At 40.8% G+C, this 26,333-nt stretch overlaps 1 protein-coding gene across 2 annotated transcripts in view; it reads right to left on the bottom strand.

The window, feature by feature from the left end:
• Positions 1–26,333, bottom strand: part of CWC25 (CWC25 spliceosome associated protein homolog) — a 564,446-nt gene that overhangs the window by 109,299 nt on the left and 428,814 nt on the right. For both annotated transcript variants that reach the window (XM_044055290.1, XM_044055291.1), the window contains one exon: positions 11,747–11,833. In XM_044055290.1, the coding sequence (XP_043911225.1) occupies positions 11,747–11,833 (87 nt within the window). The remainder of the gene's footprint in view (positions 1–11,746; positions 11,834–26,333) is intronic.

Here is a 26,333-nt window from a genome sequence, read left to right as displayed (position 1 = left end):
ACAGACCCAGTGAGAGCAGCCCTGCAAGATGCTGCTAAGGCATCAAAACCACATTGCAAAGTATGTTTTCCAACTTGGTTAGCAGAATGCATTAACTCTTGTAAATCTTTATGTCCCGCACAATCAGGAATCAACATAATTTTCTGTTTAATTAGCTCCATAATATGTTGCTGATACTTTAACATATGAAACTGGCAATTTAAAGCCCTGATGGAAAGAGTACCAGAGGTGTATATCTTCTTACCCCATCTGTCGAAAACCCTAGAGTCCCTGTCCGAAGGGGTAGGGCTTTTGGTTATTGTAGCCTTAATGCCTTTAGGTCCCTGGGAAATGGTCTCTGGATCCACAGTAGGATTCTTAAAGAGAAACTTGTGGGAGTCAGGTACTCTGTAGTACCTGTCAGGTTTCCGGGCTGCAGGAGGCAAAGTATCAGGGGTAAGGCTGGATTCCAAGAAGACATCATCTACAATTTCCAGAACAGGGGGTATAGCTAAAGGCCTGTGCTGAGGCAAGTCTAAAAATTCTCTGAGTCTCTTTTTGGACTGTGGGTAGTCCTTGCACTCCAGCGGAAATGCTTTCTAAAGGTATGCAGGGTTTCACCACAGGAAAAGTCTTCTGGTGGGGAAGCAGAGGGAATGGAATCCTCTGCATCAGAATCCTCATAGGTAGATTAGGGTATGTCCTGGTAATCAGAAAGATCAGAGTCATCGGACTCATGATCTGTAGAATTAGAAGGAAAATCAATCCTTTGACTTAAGAGGGGGAAGGCTGACTTCCCCTAGTTAAAGTTATACGGTCTTCTGCCATTTTAAGCATTTGTTTCCGTGGTATTGGAGCTTGAGCACATGCTTTGATTGTCAGTTTTCTAGGCGTAGTGCGAACTCTGGGCCTGAGAAACTCGGTAGTTTTAGTAAAAAATGAAGATGTTGGTTTAATACGAACATCGAAAGGTTGGAATACACCCTCAGAAGCCGGTGCCTGCACAGTAGCTCTAGACCCATCCAAGGTAGAGACATCAGCAGATTCCATAGTCAAAGAAGCAACTCGCGGCATACTGGACTCTGAAAGGGTCTCAGCAGAGGCCTGCGAATCTGTAGAAGCGGGTATCAGGGGCTGCGAAGGAGCCTCACTGAGTACCGGCCTATGCGGTCTGTCTCTGTCTTTATCCTTACGTATTTTCAGAAGATTGGTAGTCGGATGGCTTATCAAAGCCATTTCGGAATATGGAGAACGAGAGCAAAAGAATTTAGGGACAAAAATATCCTGACGATGAATAGTTCGAGCGTTGAACAAGGCACAAAACTGACAGCAAGGAACATTGTGGTTTGGGCCTAAACAGATGACGCAGTAAGAATGAAAATCTTTGTGAGGTATTTGCTTTCCACAGGCAAGACAATTATTAACTTTTTCTGACATTGGTTAGAGCAAAAAAAAAAAGGATCCCCAATGGGGTACTTAGCTTTTAGAAGACTACAGGTCTGAAACTCGAAAAACACAAATTTCAGGAGGCGGCCGACCGGCACTTGCGAACTGCTTCTGCTTCGGACACTGCACGGCAAGAAAAGCTGATGTAATGGCGTTGGCTGGATGTTTTATACCCATGATATCCTGATGTCATGGAAGAAGCGATAGTATCCGAAAAAGAAATCCCAAGACTCTGGTATTCAGGCCAACTGAAGGCTACCTGCAGGCAGATAACCCAAATGTGATGACTGCAACAGTGAAACACGAAAAACATCCTTATCTATGGAGACTTGGATGTGGATGAACTGCAGGACATCATCCTGTTTAACCAAACTGGAGTTCTATTTGTTGCTAATGTAGATTGAGACACCACCACCTTCAGCCTGTCTGTGCTGCTGTTGGTCTAAATGTGAGGAAAGCACTGTAGCCTTCCACCGCTGGAGAACTTTCTGTGCCATTAAACCAAATCTCGTTGACAGCACAAATGTCTACATTCTCCAGAGTGAGGAGAGCTTGTAGGGTGTGCAATTTCTTGTTTAGGCTCTGAGCACTAAACAGCAACACCTTACGGTTGCCTTGAATGGTTTTTTTTTTTTTTTTTGCTGTGTGGGTAAATTTTGACATTGCCTAAAAAGGCTCTAAGGGGGGGGGGTGGATAAAACTTTTAGCCAATTTCAGAAAGCCAAGGGGGGGACAGCTACAACAAATATTTCTTGCTTTATGCCTCCCTATATGTTTCCCAGCTCGGACAGACCAGGCTATTTTTCTACTCCTACTGGAACTGCAGTCACAGTCTTCTTAATGTAAAACACACTTAAGTTAGCCAAAAGTGAAAGTTATCAGAAACAAATCAAGCAACTAGCTACAAGTAATTTCATTTAAACCTGTGTAAATCTCAACTCAGACAGACAAGATTACATTAAGGAGACTGGGATTGCAATTCCTGTGGCAGGAGAAAGGTAAAGACACTTAGCCATAAATAAGCTGCAACAGAAATACATCAAGCAACTAGCTACAACAAGGAATTCTCACTACATGTTTGCGTCTCAACTCAGACAAACCAAACTACATTTTTCTTGACACTGGAACTGCAGTTCCAGTCTTCTTAATGTAAAAACACACTTTAATTAGCAACAGTGGAAAAGGTACCAGAAACAAGTCAAATACCTAGCTACAAGTAATTATAAGGTGATTCAAAGGCAAACAAGCCAGCAATGGGGTTCAAGTTATCGTGCATGTTTAAAACATAATGAACGCGCTACATGAAGAAAACAGAAACATATACATCACATCAAGTTACTGTAATCTTCAGGAGCAGAAAGCACTCCATGACGTCTCCTTATTACTACTTGAAATCAGGACAATCGAATGAACTTGAGGTCAAATAAAGATAATCAAATGTCCACTGAAATATACATGTTTAGGTTCATAAGTATGTACTAGGCTATCTGCCCAAAGGCATTTATAAGCCTAGCCGGAATGTGTTGGCTTTCGCCGCCCCCTTAGACTAGTTCCCTGTGCCTCTGTCCAGCACAGCCACTGAAGCTATCCCCAGGGTAAACTTTCGGTTTCCCATCCACTCGTCAAGGTTTCTCTTGAAGAGTGTTAGTGAGGAGCTCTGCCTAATGTAGATTGGAATCTTGTTCCAGAGCATGGGAAGTCTCTGGGACAGGAATCTATCCCTCCAGCATGTCCTATTTATTGTTGTGGTGAGGTTTAGATCCCTAGAGCATGTGGCTCAAGGGGATATGGTTTTCTTTAGGTGCAGCATGTCCATCAATTCTGGGTTGGACGTGGCCTTGTATGTCAGGCAGAGATCACCTCTGAGTAGGCGGTATGCAACCAAGTACAGCTGGAGTTTCTTCAGTCGAGCTGCATAGGGTATCTGTTTGAAGCCAGTGATCCTCTTCGCGAGGTACTTCTGTGGTCTTTCCAGCTGTTGCAGGTGTCTTGTAAAATACATCCCAAATGGGGCGTTGTACTCTATTATGATGGGTCTGATGAGTGATGCGTAGAGGGGCACAATGACCTCTTTTGATCTGGATGCAAACCCTTTTGTGATTAAGTGGGCCACATAGAAGGATTTTCTAACTACTTTGGCAATCTGATTATCAAAGCAGAGATTACTATCTACTTGGGCCATATTTAGGGGGCTACCACCTATGTAGTAGTTTGTGGGTACTTTGTTATTTCCAAAGAGGATGACTATGCACTTTTTGGCATTTAGCTTGAGGCCATGGTTTTGACACCAGGTATCAGTCTCAGTGAGACCCTTTTGGAGGATGTGTCAGTTACTTTTTTATGGGGGCAATTTGACACACACACACACACACACACACACACACACACACACACACACACACACACTATTATGTCCTTTACATGCCTAGTTTTAGTATAATGTATTGTAGGACTGATGCTCCTTGGTGTGGTAAGGAGCTATTGCCCTGGCTGTAAGCCCGCTGATGAAAATTTAGCTGTGTTAGGAACTTAAACGCTAGATGTTCTACTATCATCACTGTTGCAGTAATGGTCTTTGGAACTTTTGCCAAAGAAGACCCGACAGCTAGCCCGACTTCCAAAGCTCATCACCCTTTCCCTTCCAGTCCAGGTGGACACTCTTCTTATCACGATGTCAGTTTTATAACAGGATGGGGATGTCCACCTATACCATCTTTGGTTCTTTCTTGCCCTGGTAATGTAGCTTTGTATTGTCTGAAGTCACTACATAGAATTCCCTGGTAGAAGTAATCCCAGGAAGGCAGTCCAATAAGAAAGCCTCCACAAGCTACTTTCTCTACATCTTAGGCAAACCTGACGTGGAGATGTGCCTGGTAAGGATAACAAAGAGGGAAGGAAAAATAAAGGATGACTAGGGTACCCACCCCAACCCAGGGATGCCCAAAGAAAGGACAGGGAGGAGTGAGGTAACTGTTACAGCAACAGAAACATAGGAGTTGCAAGTCCCTAACACAAACCCAACTATACTACATTCATAGTACAGTTCGCTGATGCAGCACTAACTCTTGTGAAGATTCCCAAAATGTATAGACCAGAGGGTGGCTGGCCCTCAGTGGGCTGCAGAATGGCCACTACATATCCTGCCCTCACACTATATGAAAATGCCCAGACTGAAGTGTTAAAAGAAGGTGTGGAAAAATGACCAGGTACCTGTTTTCAAGAGCGATCGACCTCACCAAAGAAGGCACTGCAATGATCCTAGTGGAAAATGGCTTAATGTGTCCTGAGACAGTTTTGTCATTAAAAGAGTAAAAGAAAACAAAAATGAGTATGCTACATATTTGGGTATGAAGTGCTTGCTAACAAGCACTGAAATGACCAGTTGTTATTTCTTTTGTCCCAAGTAAAACCTCAACTGCCTATGTACATCTAGGGAGTGTAGAATCCTTTCCCCTTATTCTGTGGTAATGGAAAGCACACATGGAGATGGAGAGCGTCCCTTAGAGGTAGTACTCTCACCACCTTAGACATGACGGCAGGATTAGAAAGTAGGGTGTCTATCCCTGTAGATGATGAAAACTGGTTCTTTGCATGAAACAGTCAACAATTCAGAAATCCTTTTAGCAGTGGTAACCGACTGGATAATTTTCTAAGTTAAACATCGGGAGTGGGGCAAAATCAGCTGATTCAAAGCGTGTCACAGGGAGTTTCACCACACCAGAGCTAAAATGCCATGTTAGACTAAGTTTCCTCTGTGGGAGGGAGACTTGTGTAAAACCCCTTTACAGAATTGTTTTACTGCAACACGGAACAGGGTGGGAGACAAGGCAAAAAAAGATGAAATGGTTGAAACATGTACATTCACTTAGATGTAAGGCAATCCTGTTTTGTAAACACCTAGCAAGTACATGAGGATTAAAGGAACAGAAGCTGTAGTTAGGTCCCCCCTACTTTGGTACTTAAATTGAAAAACTTTTCCATTCAGCTAGGAATAACTTTCCCACATTTAATTCCCTCGCCTTCCTTAAACTGTAGGGCAATTCCCCTGAAAACAAGTGCCTAAAGGGAATGAGCACTAGATTATTCACACTGTAAGGCTTACAGATTCTCAGAGTTTGATGAGTGACCTCTGTTTTATGCAAACAGGTCCATGTGCTGGGGCAGCAATACAGATTCTGCTTTTCATAGGCTCAGCAGAGTGGGAGAAACCAATGTTGCTTGGGCCAAAAGGGGGCTATGATTACTATATCTGGCTTTTCTTCATTTACCTTCTGTGGCATTCTTTGGCTTAAGGATACTAACAAGAATGTGCGAGAAACAAACCTGCCCACCTCAAAGACAAGGTGTCTGTTGCACAGGTCCCAGATACTAGTATCTGGTGCAGAGTGTTCTGAGCTGTCCGTTTTCTAGAGAAACCAAAAGGTCTATCTCTAGCATACCCTAAAATTAGATTAAATCCAGAAGTACATACAGGTTTAGCTTTCGGTTATGTAGGCCTACTTATGCCCTGCTCAGCTGTTCTGCTAACAGTTCTCCTCAGATGAGATATAAGAAGCCATGAAGGTCATTCCTGACTCCTGGGACAGATGCATGCACTGCCAAGCTGTAGAACAGTGAAGAGTGAGGCTCCTCCCTGTTTGATGATGTATCACACAGGTAAGAGTGGGGCTCCTCCCTGTTTGCTGATGTAACGCACAGGTAAGTGTGGGACTCCTCACTGTTTGCTGATGTAACACACAGGTAAGAGTGGGGCCCCTCCCTGTTTGTTGATGCATCACACAGGTAAGAGTGGGCCTCCTCCCCATTTGTTGATGTATCACATCACCGTAGTGTTGTCTGTAAGAATGTGCAATACTCCCTGTTGTCAAACATACCTGAATGCCCAGATGGCTAGCCATCCTCACTTTTACACTAATATGTCTCCACCTCTGGGATGTGTCCCAGATGCCTTGTATCCTCTGCTCTCCCAAGTGGGCTTACCAGGCTGCATCAGCGTCTGTGGTAAGCATGTTGAAAGGCACCCCTATATGACATATACTGGACAGATCTACCATTAGAGCACTTTCTAGATGCAGGGCAATAGTGGTACCATCTGCTCTATCAGGTATCACTGCAGCTCCTTCACATGTAGCCTCTCCAGGTGTATCATTAAAATGGAAGAGGCCATGTACAGCCTGATGCCCTCCGGAATCCTCTCCAGGTGTATCATTAAAATGGAAGAGGCCATGTACAGCCTGATGCCCTCCGGAATCCTCTCCAGGTGTATCATTAAAATGGAAGAGGCCATGTACAGCCTGATGCCCTCCGGAATCCTCTCCAGGTGTATCATTAAAATGGAAGAGGCCATGTACAGCCTGATGCCCTCCGGAATCCTCTCCAGGTGTATCATTAAAATGGAAGAGGCCATGTACAGCCTGATGCCCTCCGGAATCCATTTGCAGTAATTTGTCTTTGCTGTATTACTGTCCTCAAGCAGTTTAACAGAAAGATCACTTTAAGGGTGGAAGGGAGGAAGGCCCTCAGCTGTTCCCCGGGCCACCTGTAGGAACAAGGCTTAAATGCTGGGCATTAGAAAAGATTTTGGAAAGAGTAAAGATATTTACATTTTGAAGCAAAATCAGAGGGAACTGTAGAGTCTTCTGAATCTCTTCAGGAGTTTTTACCTGAATGAAACAGTCATCCAGATAAGGGTGTATATAAATAACTTTGGTTTTGCTATGACTAGGCCCTTCATAAACAACCTGGGTGTAGTAGATAAACAAGATGACAAGGAGGTGAACTAGTAGTGATGAAACCCCGCTTCAAATATGATAAATCCTTTGTATGCCTTTGTTATGGATATATCTAGGCAGGGACCTTTTTAGGTCCATGATTACTATGTGAGCTTGTGGGAATAGGGGAGGTAGAAGGTCCTGCAAGGTTAGCATTTTGAATTTTAGTATCTTTAGACACTTGTTTGGAAAGGTCCAAAAAGAGCCTCCACATACCATCTTGTCTTGGAATTAAGAAGAGTGTGGAGTAGAACCCTGTTCCTATTTCTGCTTTTGGCTCCCTCCTTCTATGGCTATCTGCAATGGCAGGTCTTTTAGTGGGAGCTGTAATGAGTGTATTTGGTCCATGGGGGCTGGAAGGATACCAGAGAGCTTTGGTCATCTTAACTGCAGTTACATCCCTTCCTTAAAATCTGCAGCAACCATTTGTCTTGGTTGGTTCCCCCCCACTGCTTTTCAAACAAGATTAAATGACACCCGACATCATAGTCACATTTAAGGCATACTGGCCACCTGTGAACTGAGGCTGTACTAGTCTAGCACTTTCTCTTTCAAGTTTTTGCCATCTATGCCTTGTGTCTTTTCTTTCAGTTGGGAAAGGATAGTCCTCTGGCACTAAGGATCATAGGAGGTTACTAGGCTAATGACCCCAGAGCCTTTTTAAGCCTAGCCATTCATGTTCCAATTTACCAAATTAATGCCCATGAGCTAGAATGGCTTTGGTATATGTCTGTGCCTTATGGCATACACAAACTACCCCAGTCCATAAGGACCACAGGCAACAAGCCAGGGGTGAATTTGCGATTTCCCATCCACTGGTCCAAACTGCATTTGAATAGGCTTAGGGAACAGCTCTGTTTCACATGAATGGAGTGTCTGTTCCAAAGAAGGTGCAACCTCTGAGACACATACCTGTCCCTACGACATGTCATAGATGAGGTTTAGATCCCTAGATTGGGTAATTCTAGTGCTGTTTGTTTTGCGAATATATAGCAGATGGGTTTACTATGAAATGACTGAAAATCAAAAGACTGAATCCCAAAAAGACAGAAAATTCACAATATTGAATACATTTTAATGCAAGGGGCAAGCCCCCCTGACCCTCACACCCCCTGCTAAAAAAATATATATATATATATATATATATATATATATATATATATATGTATATATATATATATATACCAACTCCAAGAGCGCACAACAGTGGAGAAGAGACAGATTCCATCATTTAATATTTTGAATTTTCAGTCTTTTTGAGATTCAGTCTTTTGATAGCAAACCATAGTAGATGATATCACTTAAAGTGCATTCTTTATTTTATTTTTGTATTTATTTATATTTTTATTTTATTTATATTTATTTGTTTACCAGAGTAGTGCACTGATCAGTACTGACCAATTCAGGTTCAGGCTGGGTGAAATTACAAAACATTTCACAAATAAGAAAATACAGAAATGTAAGCAGTAAAACAGTAGTCCAGACTAATTACGTAGAAACTGTGTCTATACATTGTAGAAAGCAAGCATTGGTAGGAGCCACAGATGTTTTACTGTTGGAATCTACAGATACCAAAGCTGGATGTACAGTATGTTTTTTTAAATGTATTTAACGTAATTACCACCTTATAAACATGGCTGGACTTCTTGGGAGCAGGAAATTGGGAATCTAACTCCAAGGATACATTTGAAAAAAAACAGCTCACAAGGTTTCAAAGACAAATGGCTTCTGGACTCAATACTTTTTTTATTAAATAGTATCAGTTCTTTTGCACAAGAAGCTGCCTTATTTTACATAAGCTGAAACCGCTGCATCCATGTTACCAGTTCTAAGACAGTGAAACAGCCTTTGTGTTAACACTTTTCCTCAAATCTTATTAAGAGCAGGCAGCAATATTTAAAAGTAGACATTGATAACGGGAATGGATCAATTTCCTTTGGCCAGTTTGCCTGCCACCCATGCTAGAAAGATCTGTCTACCTCCAAACAAGTTTGTAAGCTTGTCCACTGCTTTATGCACACAACTCTCTTTCTGTATATAGAAAAATGACTCAATGACGGAGTCATCAGCATGGCTCCCACGTTGTGTGACCTTCTGAATCAGACTATCATTACACATCCTCCATGTCAGTTACTCATTGGCCTTTCTACAGGTAACTGCAATGGCTAATGTGACATTTAATTATTGTGCATAACTACATGACAGCACATCAATTCCCATGATAAGGCAGGAAACAGAGGAGTTGGGGGAAAAGGTGGAAAATGTCAAAACCTGTTAATCTCGTTTGGGGCAGATTTGTGAGAGGGCAAATTTATTATTTTTTTTTTACTTCAAAGTATGAAGCAAGAAGAATGTAGCTTGGAAGTAAGACATTTTAAAGAGGCACCTGAAAAGTGGGATCAGTTTGGTAATGGAAACTGAGTGAATCATTATGAGGGGAATGGGAGGGGGAGACAGAGAGGGGCCGAGAGAGAGATTATGAGAGAAGGGGAGGGGGAGACAGAGAGGGAATATGAAGAGAGGGGCCGAGAGAGAGATTATGAGAGAAGGGGAGGGGGAGACAGAGAGGGAATATGAAGAGAGGGGCCGAGAGAGAGATTATGAGAGAAGGGGAGGGGGAGACAGAGAGGGAATATGAAGAGAGGGGCCGAGAGAGAGATTATGAGAGAAGGGGAGGTGGAGACAGAGAGGGAATATGAAGAGAGGGGCCGAGAGAGAGATTATGAGAGAAGGGGAGGGGGAGACAGAGAGGGAATATGAAGAGAGGGGCCGAGAGAGAGATTATGAGACAAGGGGAGGTGGAGACAGTGATTGTGAGACAGACAGAGAAGTCAAGAACTCACAGCCGAAAGGCAGAGCATTTAATTACATATCAGAAGGTGCAGAGTTCTCGGGACTGTTATCATTGATACGGTAAAAGTTCAGTGAGCTGCCATACACAGGCTCTGCTGTGGGTCAACATCAGAGTCTTTCATCTAGTTTCATGGAGGTCTGACCCCTTTGAATGGAGACTAATTAGTGGCAGTGTGACATCATGCACTGCATTTCAGTCAGAAGAGCCACCTATCTTGGGAATGTTATGCCCCTCATGTGACCGGACTGACTGAAGGCTGACTGGGAGAAAACTAAAGCAATAGACAGCTTTGAAGATGAAGACAGTCTGGGCACCTAGGCTTTCTTACCTTGATGTGCTTTTGTTTTCGCAGTCCATTGTTGTAGCTTCAGGATTTTGTGTACGACTCAGGGAATACATAGGATCACAGGAAGTTACGAGGCTATTGGCCCTGAGGCCCTTATAAGCCTAGCCAACAGTTTAGCCTATGTTTAGACAAGTCAGCACCCAACGCTCCTGTCTAGCAGGGACACGGGTGGTATCCCAGGGATGTATTTTCTGTTTCCCATCCAGTTATCCAGGTTGCGCTTAAAATGGGGTAAAGAGGTACTCTGCTTGACGTGGAGAGGGAGTCTATTCCACAGATGTGGGAGTCTCTAGGACACAAATCTGTTCCACCAACAAGTCCTACTGATGTCACAGACCAGGTTGAGGCCGCATGTATGGGTTACTTGAGTGGAGCTTGACTTGCAGGTATGCAGCAGTCCCATCAAGGTGGGGTCCGAGATCGCACTTTATGCCAGACAGATGTCACCTCTGAGGAGACATAGACAAACAATTTAGATGTGGAATGTCATGTACCCCTTTATATACTGGACTTGAGTGAAGAAATCAAATTTGACGAACTGACAGCACAGAATGGCTGAAAATTCAGCACGGAACGGTGAAGCTGAGCAGGGAGTCAGAAGGTGGTGATAAGCAGGGCTGGTGGCACACTGGTTCCATACAGTGTCTGTAATTGTTGTACTGTGTGAACTGCTCCATCTGAGATCCTGTCAATTAGTCAAGTGGAGAGAGAAGGCAGATTGGCATTTTAAGGTGTGGTTGTTAACTTGCTTAACTTTCTTTGAAAGCACAGCCAGTGAAAACAAGGCCTATGTGTGGAAAAAGCCACCCTTGCAGGGGACACCTGTATTTGAACCAGGGGCCTCTAGGTCTGCAATCAAATACTGTACCATTGAGCTATACCCCCATTTTCACTTTTTTCAGCTGCACACAACTAGAGTGTAGTTCTGGCTCATGGAACAGTATTATTCGTAACACAGAATAACAGAGCGATACATAGAGTGATGAATGAATTTTCTAGAACATCCTTTGCAACAAGGATAGAAGGTATAAAACTGCTCACATTCTTCAATGACTAGTCGAAACACAGAAAATACTATTTTCTTTGTGTACCAGGAGACAAACCGAACATTTCATTTGTTCAGAAAGCCTCAATATGAAATTTAACATTTTGTACTACAGTACTGCCTTTTACATTTTCATACACATTAAAAACCTAAACAACAAAATCAAACTAGTGCAAATACCATCCAATGAAATCCACCATTTTGACATTTAATATGTCCATAATTGTTACTGCTAAATGATTAAAAGTTAAAATATGAATACAAACATTATGACATTTACAGACTCAAAACAATGTCCAGCTTACTTTGTATAGCTTGCGTTAGGTCGCCTCTTGAAAACTTGTTTTGGAGATGGACTCCTCTTAATTTCTTCTCTCTTGTCAGCTCGTTCACTTCATTTGTAAACAAAGAAACACCAGCTTTAGTACGTTTTCAAGCTGTAATTAGTGAAATAAGCTGCTGCATGTTTAAGATATGCAGCCAATGGGCAAGCAAATGAAAGCATTTTAGAACAAATTATTTACTAAGAGAATGTTTCTTCTGTGATGGGATACAAAATGTGAATAGTCTAAACATAGCAAAGAATTGCTAAGTTTAATGCTACTAGCTGCAAAAAAGCAATTACTAGAAAATGGAAATCAAACCTGAAACCAATTGTAACTTACATACTGAATAGCATAAAAAAGATAAAAAAATAGAAATTAGAAGTGGGATCTCTTTAGAAAAGTGAATGAGTAAATAACAGTTAATGAAATTAGTGGGAACAACGCATGAGGAATAATACGTAGGACTGAAATGTGAAGGGAAGGAAGACTCTTAGCAGTTTATGTAACATTGGAGTGAACTGGTAAAAAGGAAAACTTACCATGGCAATGCATGGCATTAATGAAAAGCTTCAAATATTGTTTTCTATAACTGTGTGTACCCAGCCACTCTTCAATGTGTAAGGTTAATAAAAGTGTTAAAAAATAACTTCAGAAGCTATAACTGTATGTGTACCCAGCCATTCTTCAATGTGTAAGGTTAATAAAACTGTTAAAAATAACTTCAGAAGCTATAACTGTATGTGTACCCAACCACTCTAATGTGTGAACTTAATAAAAGTGTTAAAAAATAACTTCAGAAGCTATAACTGTATGTGTACCCAGCCACTCTTCAATGTGTGAAGTTAATAAAAGTGTTAAAAAATAACTTCAGAAGCTATAACTGTGTGTGTACCCAGCCACTCTTCAATGTGTGAACTTAATAAAAGTGTTAAAAAATAACTTCAGAAGCTATAACTGTGTGTGTACCCAGCCACTCTTCAATGTGTAAGGTTAATAAAAGTGTTACAAAATAACATCAGAAGCTATAACTGTATGTGTACCCAGCCACTCTTCAATGTGTGAACTTCAGAAGCTATAACTGTATGTGTACCCAGCCATTCTTCAATGTGTGAACTTAATAAAAGTGTTAAAAAAATAACTTCAGAAGCTATAACTGTATGTGTACCCAGCCATTCTTCAATGTGTGAAGTTAATAAAAGTGTTAAAAAATAACTTCAGAAGCTATAACTGTGTGTGTACCCGGCCACTCTTCAATGTGTGAACTTAATAAAAGTGTTAAAAAATAACTTCAGAAGCTATAACTGTATGTGTACCCAGCCATTCTTCAATGTGTGAACTTAATAAAAGTGTTAAAAAATAACTTCAGAAGCAATAACTGTATGTGTACCCAGCCACTCTTCAATGTGTGAAGTTAATAAAAGTGTTAAAAAATAACTTCAGAAGTTATAACTGTGTGTGTACTCAGCCACTCTTCAATGTGTGAAGTTAATAAAAGTGTTAAAAAATAACTTCAGAAGTTATAACTGTGTGTGTACCCAGCCACTCTTCAATGTGTGAAGTTAATAAAAGTGTTAAAAATAACTTCAGAAGCTATAACTGTGTGTGTACCCAGCCACTCTTCAATGTGTGAAATTAATAAAAGTGTTAAAAATAACTTCAGAAGCTATAACTGTTTGTGTATCCAGCCACTCTTCAATGTGTGAAGTTAATAAAAGTGTTAAAAATAACTTCAGAAGCTATAACTGTATGTGTACCCAGCCACTCTTCAATGTGTGAAGTTAATAAAAGTGTTAAAAAATAACTTCAGAAGCTATAACTGTATGTGTACCCAGCCACTCTTCAATGTGTGAAGTTAATAAAAGTGCTAAAAAATAACTTCAGAAGCTATAACTGTATGTGTACCCAACCACTCTTCAATGTGTGAAGTTAATAAAAGTGTTAAAAAAATAACTTCAGAAGTTATAACTGTATGTGTACCCAGCCACTCTTCAATGTGTGAAGTTAATAAAAGTGTTAAAATAACTTCCGAAGTTATAACTGTGTGTGTACCCAGCTACTCTTCAATGTGAAGTTAATAAAAGTGTTAAAAAATAACTTCAGACGTTATAACTGTATGTGTACCCATCTATTCTTCAATGTGTGAAATTAATAAAAGTGTTAAAAATAACTTCAGAAGCTATAACTGTATGTGTACCCAGCCATTCTTCAATGTGTGAAGTTAATAAAAGTGCTAAAACATAACTTCAGAAGACATAACTGTGTGTGTACACAGCCACTCTTCAATGTGTGAAGTTAATAAAAGTGTTAAAAAATAACTTCAGAAGTTATAACTGCGTGTTTACCCAGCCATTCTTCAATGTGTGGAGTTAATAAAAGTATTAAAAAATAACTTCAGAAGCTATAACTGTACATGTACCCAGTCATTCTTCAATGTGTGAAGTTAATAAAAGTGTTAAAAAATAACTTCAGAAGCTATAACTGTACGTGTACCCAGCCATTCTTCAATGTGTAAAGTTAATAAGTGTTAAAAATAACTTCAGAAGTTATAACTGTGTGTGTACCCAGCCACTCTTCAATGTGTGAAGTTAATAAGTGTTAAAAAATAACTTCAGAAGCTATAACCGTATGTTTACCCAGCCATTCTTCAATGTGTGAAGTTAACAAGTGTTAAAAATACAGACGTTATAACTGTATGTGTACCCAGCCATTCTTCAATGTGTGAAGTTAATAAAAGTGTTAAAAATAACTTCAGAAGCTATAACTGTATGTGTACCCAGCCACTCTTCAATGTGTGAAGTTAATAAAGGTGTTAAAAATAACTTCAGAAGTTATAATGGTGTGTACCCAGCCACTCTTCAATGTGTGAAGTTAATAAAAGTGTTAAAAAATAACTTCAGAAGTAAATTACAGAGGAAACTAACACATGGATTTTCTACTGCAGAAATTTCTATAAAATAATTCACAGTCCTATCCACTGCCTACTCAGTTACAATATTAATAATTGTAAGTAGTTTATTCCACACTGTTGGAAACAATCTGTTGTAGTTGTTTTCCATAAGGAAAGACCCTGAATATCACTAAATAACTACTGTCCGTTGCTTCTCCCAATCCCTAAAATATCGCAGAACCGTGGAATTAATGTTGCTGTTTGAAAGGAACTTGCCCACAGTTGGCTTAGGTTTGGAAAATCTGCAAGCACATTTTTTCTTAAACTTTTTAAAGCTTTTGATAGTAAATCAGAAAATACTGCCCCTTGAAAACATTGGTCTGGTCTATCAGCAGACAGTTATGTGGTTCCCTTAATAACAGGACCCATGCTGTAAAATGAAACAATGTTAAATCCTTTTAATGTTGAGTCACTGTTACAGTCTGACAAGGTTCTGTACTAGGCCCATTTCTATTCATCACATTTGTAAATATGATGTCTGAAAACAATGGAGATGCCGAATTGATTGAATCTACCAATGATTCTGCCACCACTATTTCTGTGCACTTACGATATATCAACTCCCTCCAGAAAAATTTCTTCCATATAATAAACTCCCTGTTAAGCAGTGTGGATCTTCTATTAAAAGCATCTCCAAAACCAAATTTATGTTCTTCTGTCCCATAAACTTCAGCCTGCAAGTGCTCTATATACTTAAACCCGACTTTACATTCCTTTAAAGGCAATTCCAGTAAAACTCTTAATATTCTCTCAACTGTTTTCATCACTCACGGAGAAATGTGAATGAACCAAAACACTTGGATTAACTGCTAATTACTTTCACTCACACACACACACACGGGTATGCTTCCATGCAACTAAAATCAATTAAAAATTTCCTGTACAAGGGATATAATGAAAAAGTCTTATAGCAATGTTCTCTAACTATGTAATCTTTCAACAAAGTGTACAGAACCTGTGAGTAAAATGTGAGCCAGCTGTACAACTTACTCCCTACTGTCACTGATGCCTGTAATATTCATTTCACCGAGCCAGTAGTACATGAAAATGAGTGATATACACAGCATAAATGCAAATATGTAAAACAGCTCTCTGCAGTGGGCCAACTATTGACATTTTCCACTCCTGCATTCACTCGCTCTTCTAGTTTCCTCCTGTTCAAAGGGTGTCCATTACTTGTCAGCCTGGAAGGATATGATCGACAGACCATGCTGCCTCACCAAAGATGGCCTGCATATGTCCCCTCAAGGCTTTTGGTTACTGGTGAAGGCATTATTCACCTCATAGTACATTTTGCAGGCAATACCAAAATGATAAAGCAAACAAAGCAAACTATGAAGGTATTAACTGATCAATGCTAAGAGTCTAAACAAGAAACTCCACTCCCTACAATCCCCCCTCAACCTGAAGGACGTAGATTTCTCTAAGCAGTAACTGAGACCTGGTTTAAAATGGCACAGAGTAGTCTGGCTGTGCAGGGCTAGAATGGCTTCTATAGGTTTAAGGAAAAATAATGGTGGAGGTGTCTCAGTCTTCATCCAGATGACACTCGCATCGAGACTGGTAAAGTAGCATGAATCACAACAGCTTTTTCATGCCCAAATAACTATCAGAATGGTGCAATACCATATATTTGCAAGCCATAGGATTCCCTCTATGACCCAAGACAAGACACAGGATTCTCTCTATGACCCAAGAAAGCCAAAGGACCTACCTATAAGAACTGTAATCACTCAGTATTAAACAGCACACCATTTGCCTAGGTGATCTAAACTATCCAGCTATAGACTGGGAAAATCTACACCACCCTTAGTGTACGAGTACAGAGGTTCCTGGCCTTTATCAGTACAACTGCCCTGGAACAATTAGTCACAGTACTCACTGGGGGAGCATCATCTTGCACTATTCCTTACAGATACAGGGACATCTTGCATCTCACCCTTACAGATACAGGGACATCTTGCACTATTACTTACAGATACAGGGACATCTTGCACTATACCTAACAGATATAGGGACATCTTCAACTATTCCTTACAGATACAGGAATATCTTGCATCTTGTCCTTACAGATACAAGGACATCTTGCACTATCCCTTACAGATACAGGGACATCTTGCACTATACCTAACAGATATAGGGACATCTTCAACTATTCCTTACAGATACAGGAATATCTTGCATCTTGTCCTTACAGATACAAGGACATCTTGCACTATCCCTTACAGATACAGGGACATCTTGCACTATACCTAACAGATATAGGGGCATCTTCAACTATTCATTACAGATACAGGAATATCTTGCATCTTCTCCTTACAGATATAGGGACATTTTGCATCTCGTCCTTACAGACATAGGGACATCTTGCATCTCGTCCTTACAGATACAGGGGCATCTTGCACTATCCCTTACAGATACAGGGACATCTTGCACTATACCTAACAGATATAGGGACATCTTCAACTATTCCTTACAGATAAAGGAATATCTTGCATCTTGTCCTTACAGATATAGGGACATCTTGCACTATCCCTTACAGATACAGGGACATCTTGCATCTTGTCCTTACAGATATAGGGACATCTTGCACTATCCCTTACAGATACAGGAACATCTTGCATCTTGTCCTTACAGATATAGGGACATCTTGCACTATCCCTTACAGATACAGGAACATCTTGCATCTTGTCCTTGCAGATATAGGGACATCTTGCACTATCCCTTACAGATACAGGAACATCTTGCATCTTGTCCTTACAGATATAGGGACATCTTGCACTATCCCTTACAGATACAGGGACATCTTGCATCTTGTCCTTACAGATATAGGGACATCTTGCACTATTACTTACAATACAGGAGTATCTTGCATCTTGTCCTTACAGATATAGGGACATCTTGCACTATCCCTTACAGATACAGGAACATCTTGCATCTTGTCCTTACAGATAGAGGGACATCTTGCACTATCCCTTACAGATACAGGGACATCTTGCACTATCCCTTACAGATACAGGAACATCTTGCATCTTGTCCTTACAGATACAGGGACATCTTGCACTATCCCTTACAGATACAGGGACATCTTGCACTATCCCTTACAGATACAGGAACATCTTGCATCTTGTCCTTACAGATACAGGAATATCTTGCATCTTGTCCTTACAGATAAAGGGACATCTTGCACTATTACTTACAATACAGGAGTATCTTGCATCTTGTCCTTACAGATATAGGGACATCTTGCACTATCCCTTACAGATACAGGAACATCTTGCATCTTGTCCTTACAGATATAGGGACATCTTGCACTATTACTTACAATACAGGAGTATCTTGCATCTTGTCCTTACAGATGCAAGGACATTTTGCACTATTCCTTACACATACAGGGACATCTTGTACTACTACTTACAGATACAGGGACATCTTGCACTATTCCTTGTGTATTTTCATCACTTGTTAGATCTTACCATAAAGCTGTCTCCTACAAAATAAAACTGAAACCAGAGTCCTCTTCCATCCAAGGTACCTTTAGAAATATCTAAGACAAACTACCTACTCCTAAGTGCTATATTATCAAGCTCCACATCCCCGCCAAACTCAGCTGAATATGCAGAAATGTACAGCATCATGCTAAACCAGTGTGTAAACAGCTGCATCTGTGCAGCTGAACGCTGGAGGAGCTCCCACCCCCAGTGGAACCAAAATATCAACAAGCTTTACAATAACAAGATGAGAATTATTACCAGAAGTAAGAAGAATAATGAATGATAGAGCCCGCATCACTTTTTAGTTATGTTCATGATCTCAGAAGCATAATGCAGCAATGTGCTGAGCGGATTGTGAATTACGTTATCTACACTGAGGATGAAGCTATAGCGAACCTACTAGCCGATAAACACAGCTCAAACTTTACCCCTCTCTCCACTTAGTCTCAAAAGATATACCTACAAATGACTTGCCTCCAGCAATCACACAAGTCCTGACAGTGCTATCAAAAACTAAAAATACTGCATTGATGGGTCCTGACAATATCGCTGGATGCATCTTAAATAGTATGAAGCATGATTTAGCCATCTACCCCAACAACACTGTTCAACTTCAGCCTCCATACAGATTTTGTACTAAGCGAATGAAGAACAGCTACGTCATTCCCGTATAAGGAAGGACCTTCAACAGATCCAGGCAATCAAAGAACCATAGGTCTAAGCAACCTCATATGCAAAGCCATGGAAAAACAATCTTTTTCTTCTGAGGGTTTTGAAACAGACCTCTACGAATGCAGAAAACATGAGCCCCTCCACCTATATAAAAAGAGACATTCAGGATGGTTTACCTGTCCTTTTCCAAGATGAAGGAGAGCCTCAACTATGCCATACTGTACAGGAACAAAGCTCAGCCTGCTTTCCTGACTAGGTCACATGGCAGCCCATTGTGAAAACTGCACAAAAGGTCCTGACCTGTACACCTAGGAACAGCAGAAAGCTATTCAGTGACTAATAAACCACAGAGAGTATGAACAAAAGCAGGTGAGAGAAACAGTTGTGGATTCTGAACACGAATATGGCAGAGGAAAACACTTTTTGCCACCTTGTCCAAGGCTTTAGACTCCTTATCAAGTGTCAAGGTGTTTTGTTCTCTGGGATCCATGAAGGAGCAGATCAATTAGAAAGGAGTCAGCCTACAATGTGTGTACACAGGATGTCACACCATCTACACCTTGAAGCCTGCAATGTGCAGAAAGGATGCCATGCCACCTCTCAGGTCAGGTTCAAGTATGCTCATTAACAAGAGAAAGGATTATGAACTCTAACAACATTTATAAGTATCTGGATAAGAAGAGAAGGATTAGCCAGACGATAACAACTCAAACAAACATTGAAGAATCATAGGAGTCTGAGCCTTAAAAGGCTCCTGTTTTTTGGATAGGCACAAACTAGAAAATATTTTCCACTTAACACATACACATATGACTTTTTAGGAGCAGGTTTTTATGCCTCCTTCAGTGCCTGCTGCATGTCCTCGGAAAAAAAGGGTGGCTAATGGTTATTATAATTCTATCATCCAGGCAATCAGCTGTAGAAATTGAAGCATGTGGTAACTGCCCTCATCCAAAGTCAAAAGACATGAAAACTGCTGCTACCTGGGTAAAAAGGGAGTCACCACAATTATGTTTGGGTTGTCTTTCTGTACCTTAAGGAGAATCCTGTTTTTCAGACTAATAGAGGAAAAGTGTACAGGAACATCCCCATCCACAGGAATGAAAAGTTATTCACCTTCCTTACCTGTGTGTGAGGAATCCTGGAGCATAATTGCTTAACTGTTTGTTGTATTGGATGGCAAACATAACTACTTGATGAGCTCCCCATAAAATGGACCAATTCCTGGAAGATCCCCCCCCCCCCCCCCCAGGTGCAACATCCACTCATGAGGATCTGCCCTGCTCCTGCTCAGCTTGTCTGCAACAATGATTTGCTCTAACAGAATGTAGGTTGCCTGGAGGAACAGATTGTACTGTGTTGTGAGACCCCAGAATACCACACCTAACCTGCAAAGGGGTAGGACCTCGATTCCCCTATTTATGTAGGACCTCGATTCCCCTAATCATGTAGGACCTCGATTCCCCTATTCATGTAGGACCTCGATTCCCCTATTCATGTAGGACCTCGATTCACCTATTCATGTAGGACCTCGATTCACCTATTTATGTAGGACCTCGATTCCCCTATTCATGTAGGACCTCGATTCCCCTATTTATGTAGGACCTCGATTCCCCTATTTACGTAGGACCTCGATTCCCCTATTTATGTAGGACCTCAATTCACCTATTTATGTAGGACCTCGATTCCCCTATTTATGTAGGACCTCAATTCACCTATTTATGTAGGACCTCGATTCCCCTATCTATGTGCCACATCACTGCAGTGCTGCCTGTGATCACTAGCAGAGGACCTGGGGTCCAAAGATGGTTCAGAGACTTGACAGCATTTATAAGAGCTATAACTTCTTTGAGACTTGTGTTTTGACTTATGTTGCTTGTTCCAGATGTCTGGTATTTTCACACCCTTGGAAACAACTTCTGATGCATCCATGGTTACAGATTGAGCAGGTGCTAGAAAGATGAAGGGGAGACCTGAGTTGAGAAACAACTGATTCACCCACCATATTAGCTCCCATTTCACAAACCCCAGAACTAATATTTGAAATGAGAGGGTATGCTTGCACTGAGTTCAAAATGATTTGACAAACCATTAAGATTGTCCTTGTGTGAAGTCTGGCCAAAGCAATCACGAGAAGAGCACAGGCCATGACACGTAAAATTCTGAGATATTCCCTAGCAGATGCTTACATCTGGCCTGAAACTATTAGAAATTGCTCCTTGTAAGATTTCACCCTATACTGAGGAAGACACGCCAGAATTGTATCCAGGTAACACCCCCAAACACTATCCTTTGGGATGGAATACAGAAGATTTCTCTTTGTTCAACTGAAACCCCAAGCTAAGTAAAAAGTTCATTACTATTGCCAGAGACTTTTTCAGTCTGAGACGGAATCTGCAAAAATCAGTCAGACATCTAAATACAGAAAAATATGAATGTGCTGTAACCTGCAATGGGTTGTTACAGGAACCAGGTACTTTGTAAACTCGCAGGGCAGAAGATAAACCAAAAAGCCACTCATTAAACTGAAAATGTAAACCATATACCACAAAAATGGAAAATATGTCTGAGATTGTAAATAACTGAAATATGATGAAAAACATCTTTTTAATCGAAAGTCAATCGACAAGTGGGAGAAGGGACAAGGGTAACAGTGAATGCTGAGAGAGCATTTTGAATTTTGGAATTTTGGTGTGCAAGTTTAGAAAAAAAAAGGTCTAGGATGGACCTCCATGTTTTGTCTTTCTTTGGTACTAGAAAGATTCCTGAATAAAATCCTTTCCCTTTTTGAACTTGGGGAATTAGTTCCCTCACCTTCTGAAACTCTATCTAGTCTAGGACAAGATAGCACCATTAACTGTGCTGATAAACAAGAATCCCTTAAATCTAAAAAAAAAAAAAAAAAAAAAAAAAAAGAAATCCCACTTCCCGTTGTAGACTTTTAGAATGATTCCCAGTAAACCAAGTGTCTGAAATTGTTCGGCACCACAGAGAAAAGTGAAGACCTAGAAATCAGCGATAGTTTTACTGGACTGCCAGGGTGAGGAGGAGAAAACACCTGAGGGGGCATATAATCATCAAGTCTGCTTTCTGAGACTGTCCCTGATTCTGGGAGGGACTTACTTTTTTTTTAACCTTTCTGCCGCTGTTTGAAATGTTTGCCTGAGTCTTGTCGAAAATGCTTATTCTACTTCTTAAAAGAGGAACCTGAATTATTGTAATCTGAAACGAAAGGTTAAAAAATCTGAGTAACTCCCTGAATCAACTTTCCCCTTTCATCAAATCTTTAAAGGGCCTCAGCATAGGAGGAACCAAATAACACATCTTTATCCAGGGGAGAATTCAGGATCTGAGGTCTGATATCCTCTGAAATAACAAAAATAACCACAAGTGAAATAAAAAACAAAAGGACTGAAAGGTAGAGCCAGAACACAACCCACACGAACTCCGACAAACAGATGTGACAAGTTTATTGATACTTCCTGGTACCTCGGCTGAAAACTTGTTAGCCGAGGTACCAGGAATAACCAATAAACTTGTTACATCTGTTTGTCGGAGTTCATGTGGATTGTGTTCTGGCTCTACCTTTCAGTCTGATATCCTCTGGTAAACTGGACTGTAATCAGGCAAAAGTCCTCATGACTGACCCAATGACAGCAGCTCTGGATACAGCATCAGCATAAGCAAGTTTCAGAGAGTGTATGGTTACTTGAGAAATAGAAGACACCACAGAACGCAAAGATGATTTAGCATTTTAAACAAGATGATGATAAATTATTTACCTCACACTGTTAAAAGCAGCCATCAGAACTTTAGACATGTGACTTGGCAGTTTATTATTCAGAGGACAAGTAGATGAAGAATACGCCTTCTTTCTAAACATATCAAAGGCTTTACCCAGTTCATCATAAAGTACAGGGCAAACTGCAGAAAGGATTTTGGCAGAAGCTACTTTGATATACAAATTTCTACATGATCTGACCTGGGGTTAGAAAATACAAATTTGTGAGACTAGGGCACTTTCCACAAATTATCAGTCTTTCTTAGGAGAGGTGGCTAACTGCCAGGTAAATGCAGGCTTTCCAAAAGCATCCTCTAAGGTTGGCAATGCAGGAGGAACAGCTACAGGTTGAGGCAAATCTATCTGCAATAAGTCGTAATATCCTTGTTGGGATTCTGGGACTTTTTTCTGTTCCCACTGAAACAATTCACTCATTCTGGCAACAGTATTAGAAAAAGACATCCTCTTGGGAGGAAAATCTGAATAAAAACTTCCCTTAGAATAAGATTTTCCTTTTTGTGGAGAGGGAACTTGAGAAACAATCTCAGTTCAATTCCTATCCCTCAGGTAAGGATTCAGAGTCTGAGACAGAGGAAACTCCTCTTCCTATGAGGATAACATTCATTACTTATAAGGCTTTGAATAAATCCTTAGCCAAGCCCAACAAATCCTCCCTTATTAGCTTTAGGAGAGGCAAAATATCTAGTTTTAGGTTTTTTATTTCTTCTGGGAGACCACTCAGAAAGAGAGAGGCTTAAAGGGTGATCCCTTCCCCAGGAAGGAAGCTCTTCAGAGCAGCTTAGCTAATGAGCATCCCTTGGTCATTGGCAGCAAGGGTAATTCTCCCTTACATCAAAAAGGCAACTGAACGACTACAGAGGACATGCCTACCTCTTGGTCCTTAATGGCTTCCCAAGGAGCAAAACCACAGAGACAAGAAGAAAGAGATGAGCGGACTGAGGAGCAACTAATGGGCACACAGGAGTCACCCAACTGTGGCTAAGGCACGGTAGAAGTTGGAGTAAAGACATCATTACTGGGACCTAGGGGTTCATGTCCTAACCACACAGGAGGAGTCTCTGAGATGGATCATGGAGCACAGAAGAACTGGTATTACCTTCTCGCAGAAAAAAATGCTTTATGATATATAATTATTTAGTGACAACCACTAAACACATTAGTCCCTGCTTTTCGTAACACTGTCATAGACAAGCACTATATATTTCTTACAAAATTTGAAATAAATGAAGGAATCCCCACAGGGAGTCAGGACTGACTAATGCCTGAAAAGGTAGTCTGATAAATGGTTAGAGGAGCTTCAGACAGTTGGTATAAAATCCTGACAGGAATTTTGACTTTTAACAAAAATATTTTTTTTAGGTTCATAGGTTAGTACTAGGCTAACTGCCCTTGCAAGCCATTTTAAGCCTAGCCAATTATCCCTTGTGAGACTCAAACTCTGCACATTGAGTTTGTAAGACAAACACCTTAACCATTAGGTCACCCTCCCAACACAATTACAAGACAATAACACTAAAACTTGAGGAAAAATAAGACCATCTTAGAAAAGCATTTTCAAAGGATTTCTGAGGTAAAACCTTTAGTGACAATCACTAAAATGCCCAGACATAAGTTCAAAATAAACATTTTACAAAAACTAATTACCTTCCAGATGTTCAGTTTTTCTGAGAGAAAAGTAATCTCCAACAGGGAAGTTACTTGCCCAGCTTAAAGAAAAGTAGGTCGACCAGTCACCCAAGGCCCACAGAGTAACAATCTTTGGTGGCAGTTCAAAGGCCCACAGAGTAACAGACTCTTCAGTGGCAGCTCAAAGGCCCACAGAGTAACAGACTCTTCGGTGGCAGTTCAAAGGCCCACAGAGTAACATACTCTTCAGTTACAGTTCAAAGACCCACAGAGTAACATACACTTTGTGGCAGTTCAAAGGCCCACAGAGTAACATACTCTTCGGTTACAGTTCAAAGACCCACAGAGTAGCATACTCTTTGTGGCAGTTCAAAGGCCCACAGAGTAACATACTCTTCAGTGGCAGTTCAAAGGCCCACAGAGTAACATACCCTTCAGTGGCGGTTCTGATTTTTTTTTTTTGGTGCCCAAGCCACTGCTTTTTTCATGCAGGGTAGTAACTGGGGGTGGAGGTGGGGTACAAGCTGCCCTAAAGCTTTGGAAGTTAGTTGGCCATTCTAATGCTTGGGAGGACATCCCATATCAGTCCATCCGTGATCTAGTGATGAACGTCACTTGCTTAAGCTTTACCATCTCCTTTCTGCATTCAGCCTAGCACCCCAATGGCCAATTTCTGCAACTCGCCACTCCTAGTTATAGTGGATTCTGTACATTTTTGCATGTTTATAACCACTTGCTTAGGACAGGCCAAACTGCTCTTAAAAATCAAAAAAGCACTTATTCCTACTTCACATGATCTAGGCTGTCCATCTGTATCTGAATCACAACACTATCTGTTTCCAACGCTTTTAAAATACTCAGAGCTAGGATACAGTACAGTTACAATACTTTGCCAAAGGGCTTCAACATCCTTTTCCGCCCTTGCAATTTCCTATAAGTAGAACACTTAACAACTCAGTTTCATTCTAAAACTTCTGACATTTGGTTTTATGCATGAACATAATCATTTACAGTTTGCACATCTTTTGATATTTCCTTCTTGTTATGCTGACAACATAAAAGTTCAAGCAGAATCTGCACTTGATTTCTCTTGTCTTTCAAATGCAAACATCAGTTCACTTTGCTTTTTCATAATCTTTTCCAGTTTTACAAAAAAAGAAGTTATGTACTCACCATAACGTTCTATGTTTGTTGTCCTTGATCTCGTCTTCCTTCTTGCTATTTGGGTTCGGAGCCGATCCTCGGCTCTGACTCGGCCGTATACTATAGCTCGAGAACTTTTACTGACTCAAGGCTAGCCCCATATCCCAGCATGCCTAGCGGTAGTTACCCAGATCTGGTTTGTGATAACCCAACACTAGACCATATAAAAGATAGATAAGAGACATACTCTACTTTACATATCTGAAGACAGCTGCATATAAAGGTGTGATCCCTCCACAAGGTAATAGTAGTAAACTTGAGACTGACCATAAGGAATGGTATAAAGGAAACCCAGCCAGTATAGCCAATATAATAAGGAATTCCTCTCGATCCTCCAGGAAGGTGGAAGGAGGGAGGGACACAAGAAGTAAGGCGAGATCAAGGCCAACAAACATTATGGTGAGGTACATAACTTCTTTATGTTATGTTCTCCATATCTCGCCTTCATTCTTGCTGTTTGGGACAGCATTCCCAGCACCTGACTCTTGGGTGGCTCACTGGAAAAAAACTCTTCAGGACCGTGGAACCAAAGGATGACCTGTTCTGGGAGGTCACATCTACTTTGTAATGAGGATTAGCCCATGTAGCTGCTGCACAGATAGACTCCAAAGGCAATCTGGCCTGAAAGGCAATAGAGCCAGACAAGGCCCTTGTTGAGTGCCCTTTAATTTTTCCTGGAAGTGTTTGTTTACGTAACTTGTAGTCATGTTTTATAGTGTCTGAAAGCCACTTTGATAAAGCCACCTTTGAGATCGCACAACCTCTTTTATTGTCCACAAAGGATATAAACAATTGATCAGATTTTCTAAATTCCTTGGTCCT

Source organism: Protopterus annectens, chromosome 13.part0 (genome assembly GCF_019279795.1).
Source record: "Protopterus annectens isolate FY-2018-M chromosome 13.part0, PAN1.0, whole genome shotgun sequence".
NCBI lineage: Eukaryota > Metazoa > Chordata > Ceratodontiformes > Protopteridae > Protopterus > Protopterus annectens.
Note: the sequence above shows the minus strand (reverse complement) of the source record. Positions and strands in the feature narration are given on the sequence as shown.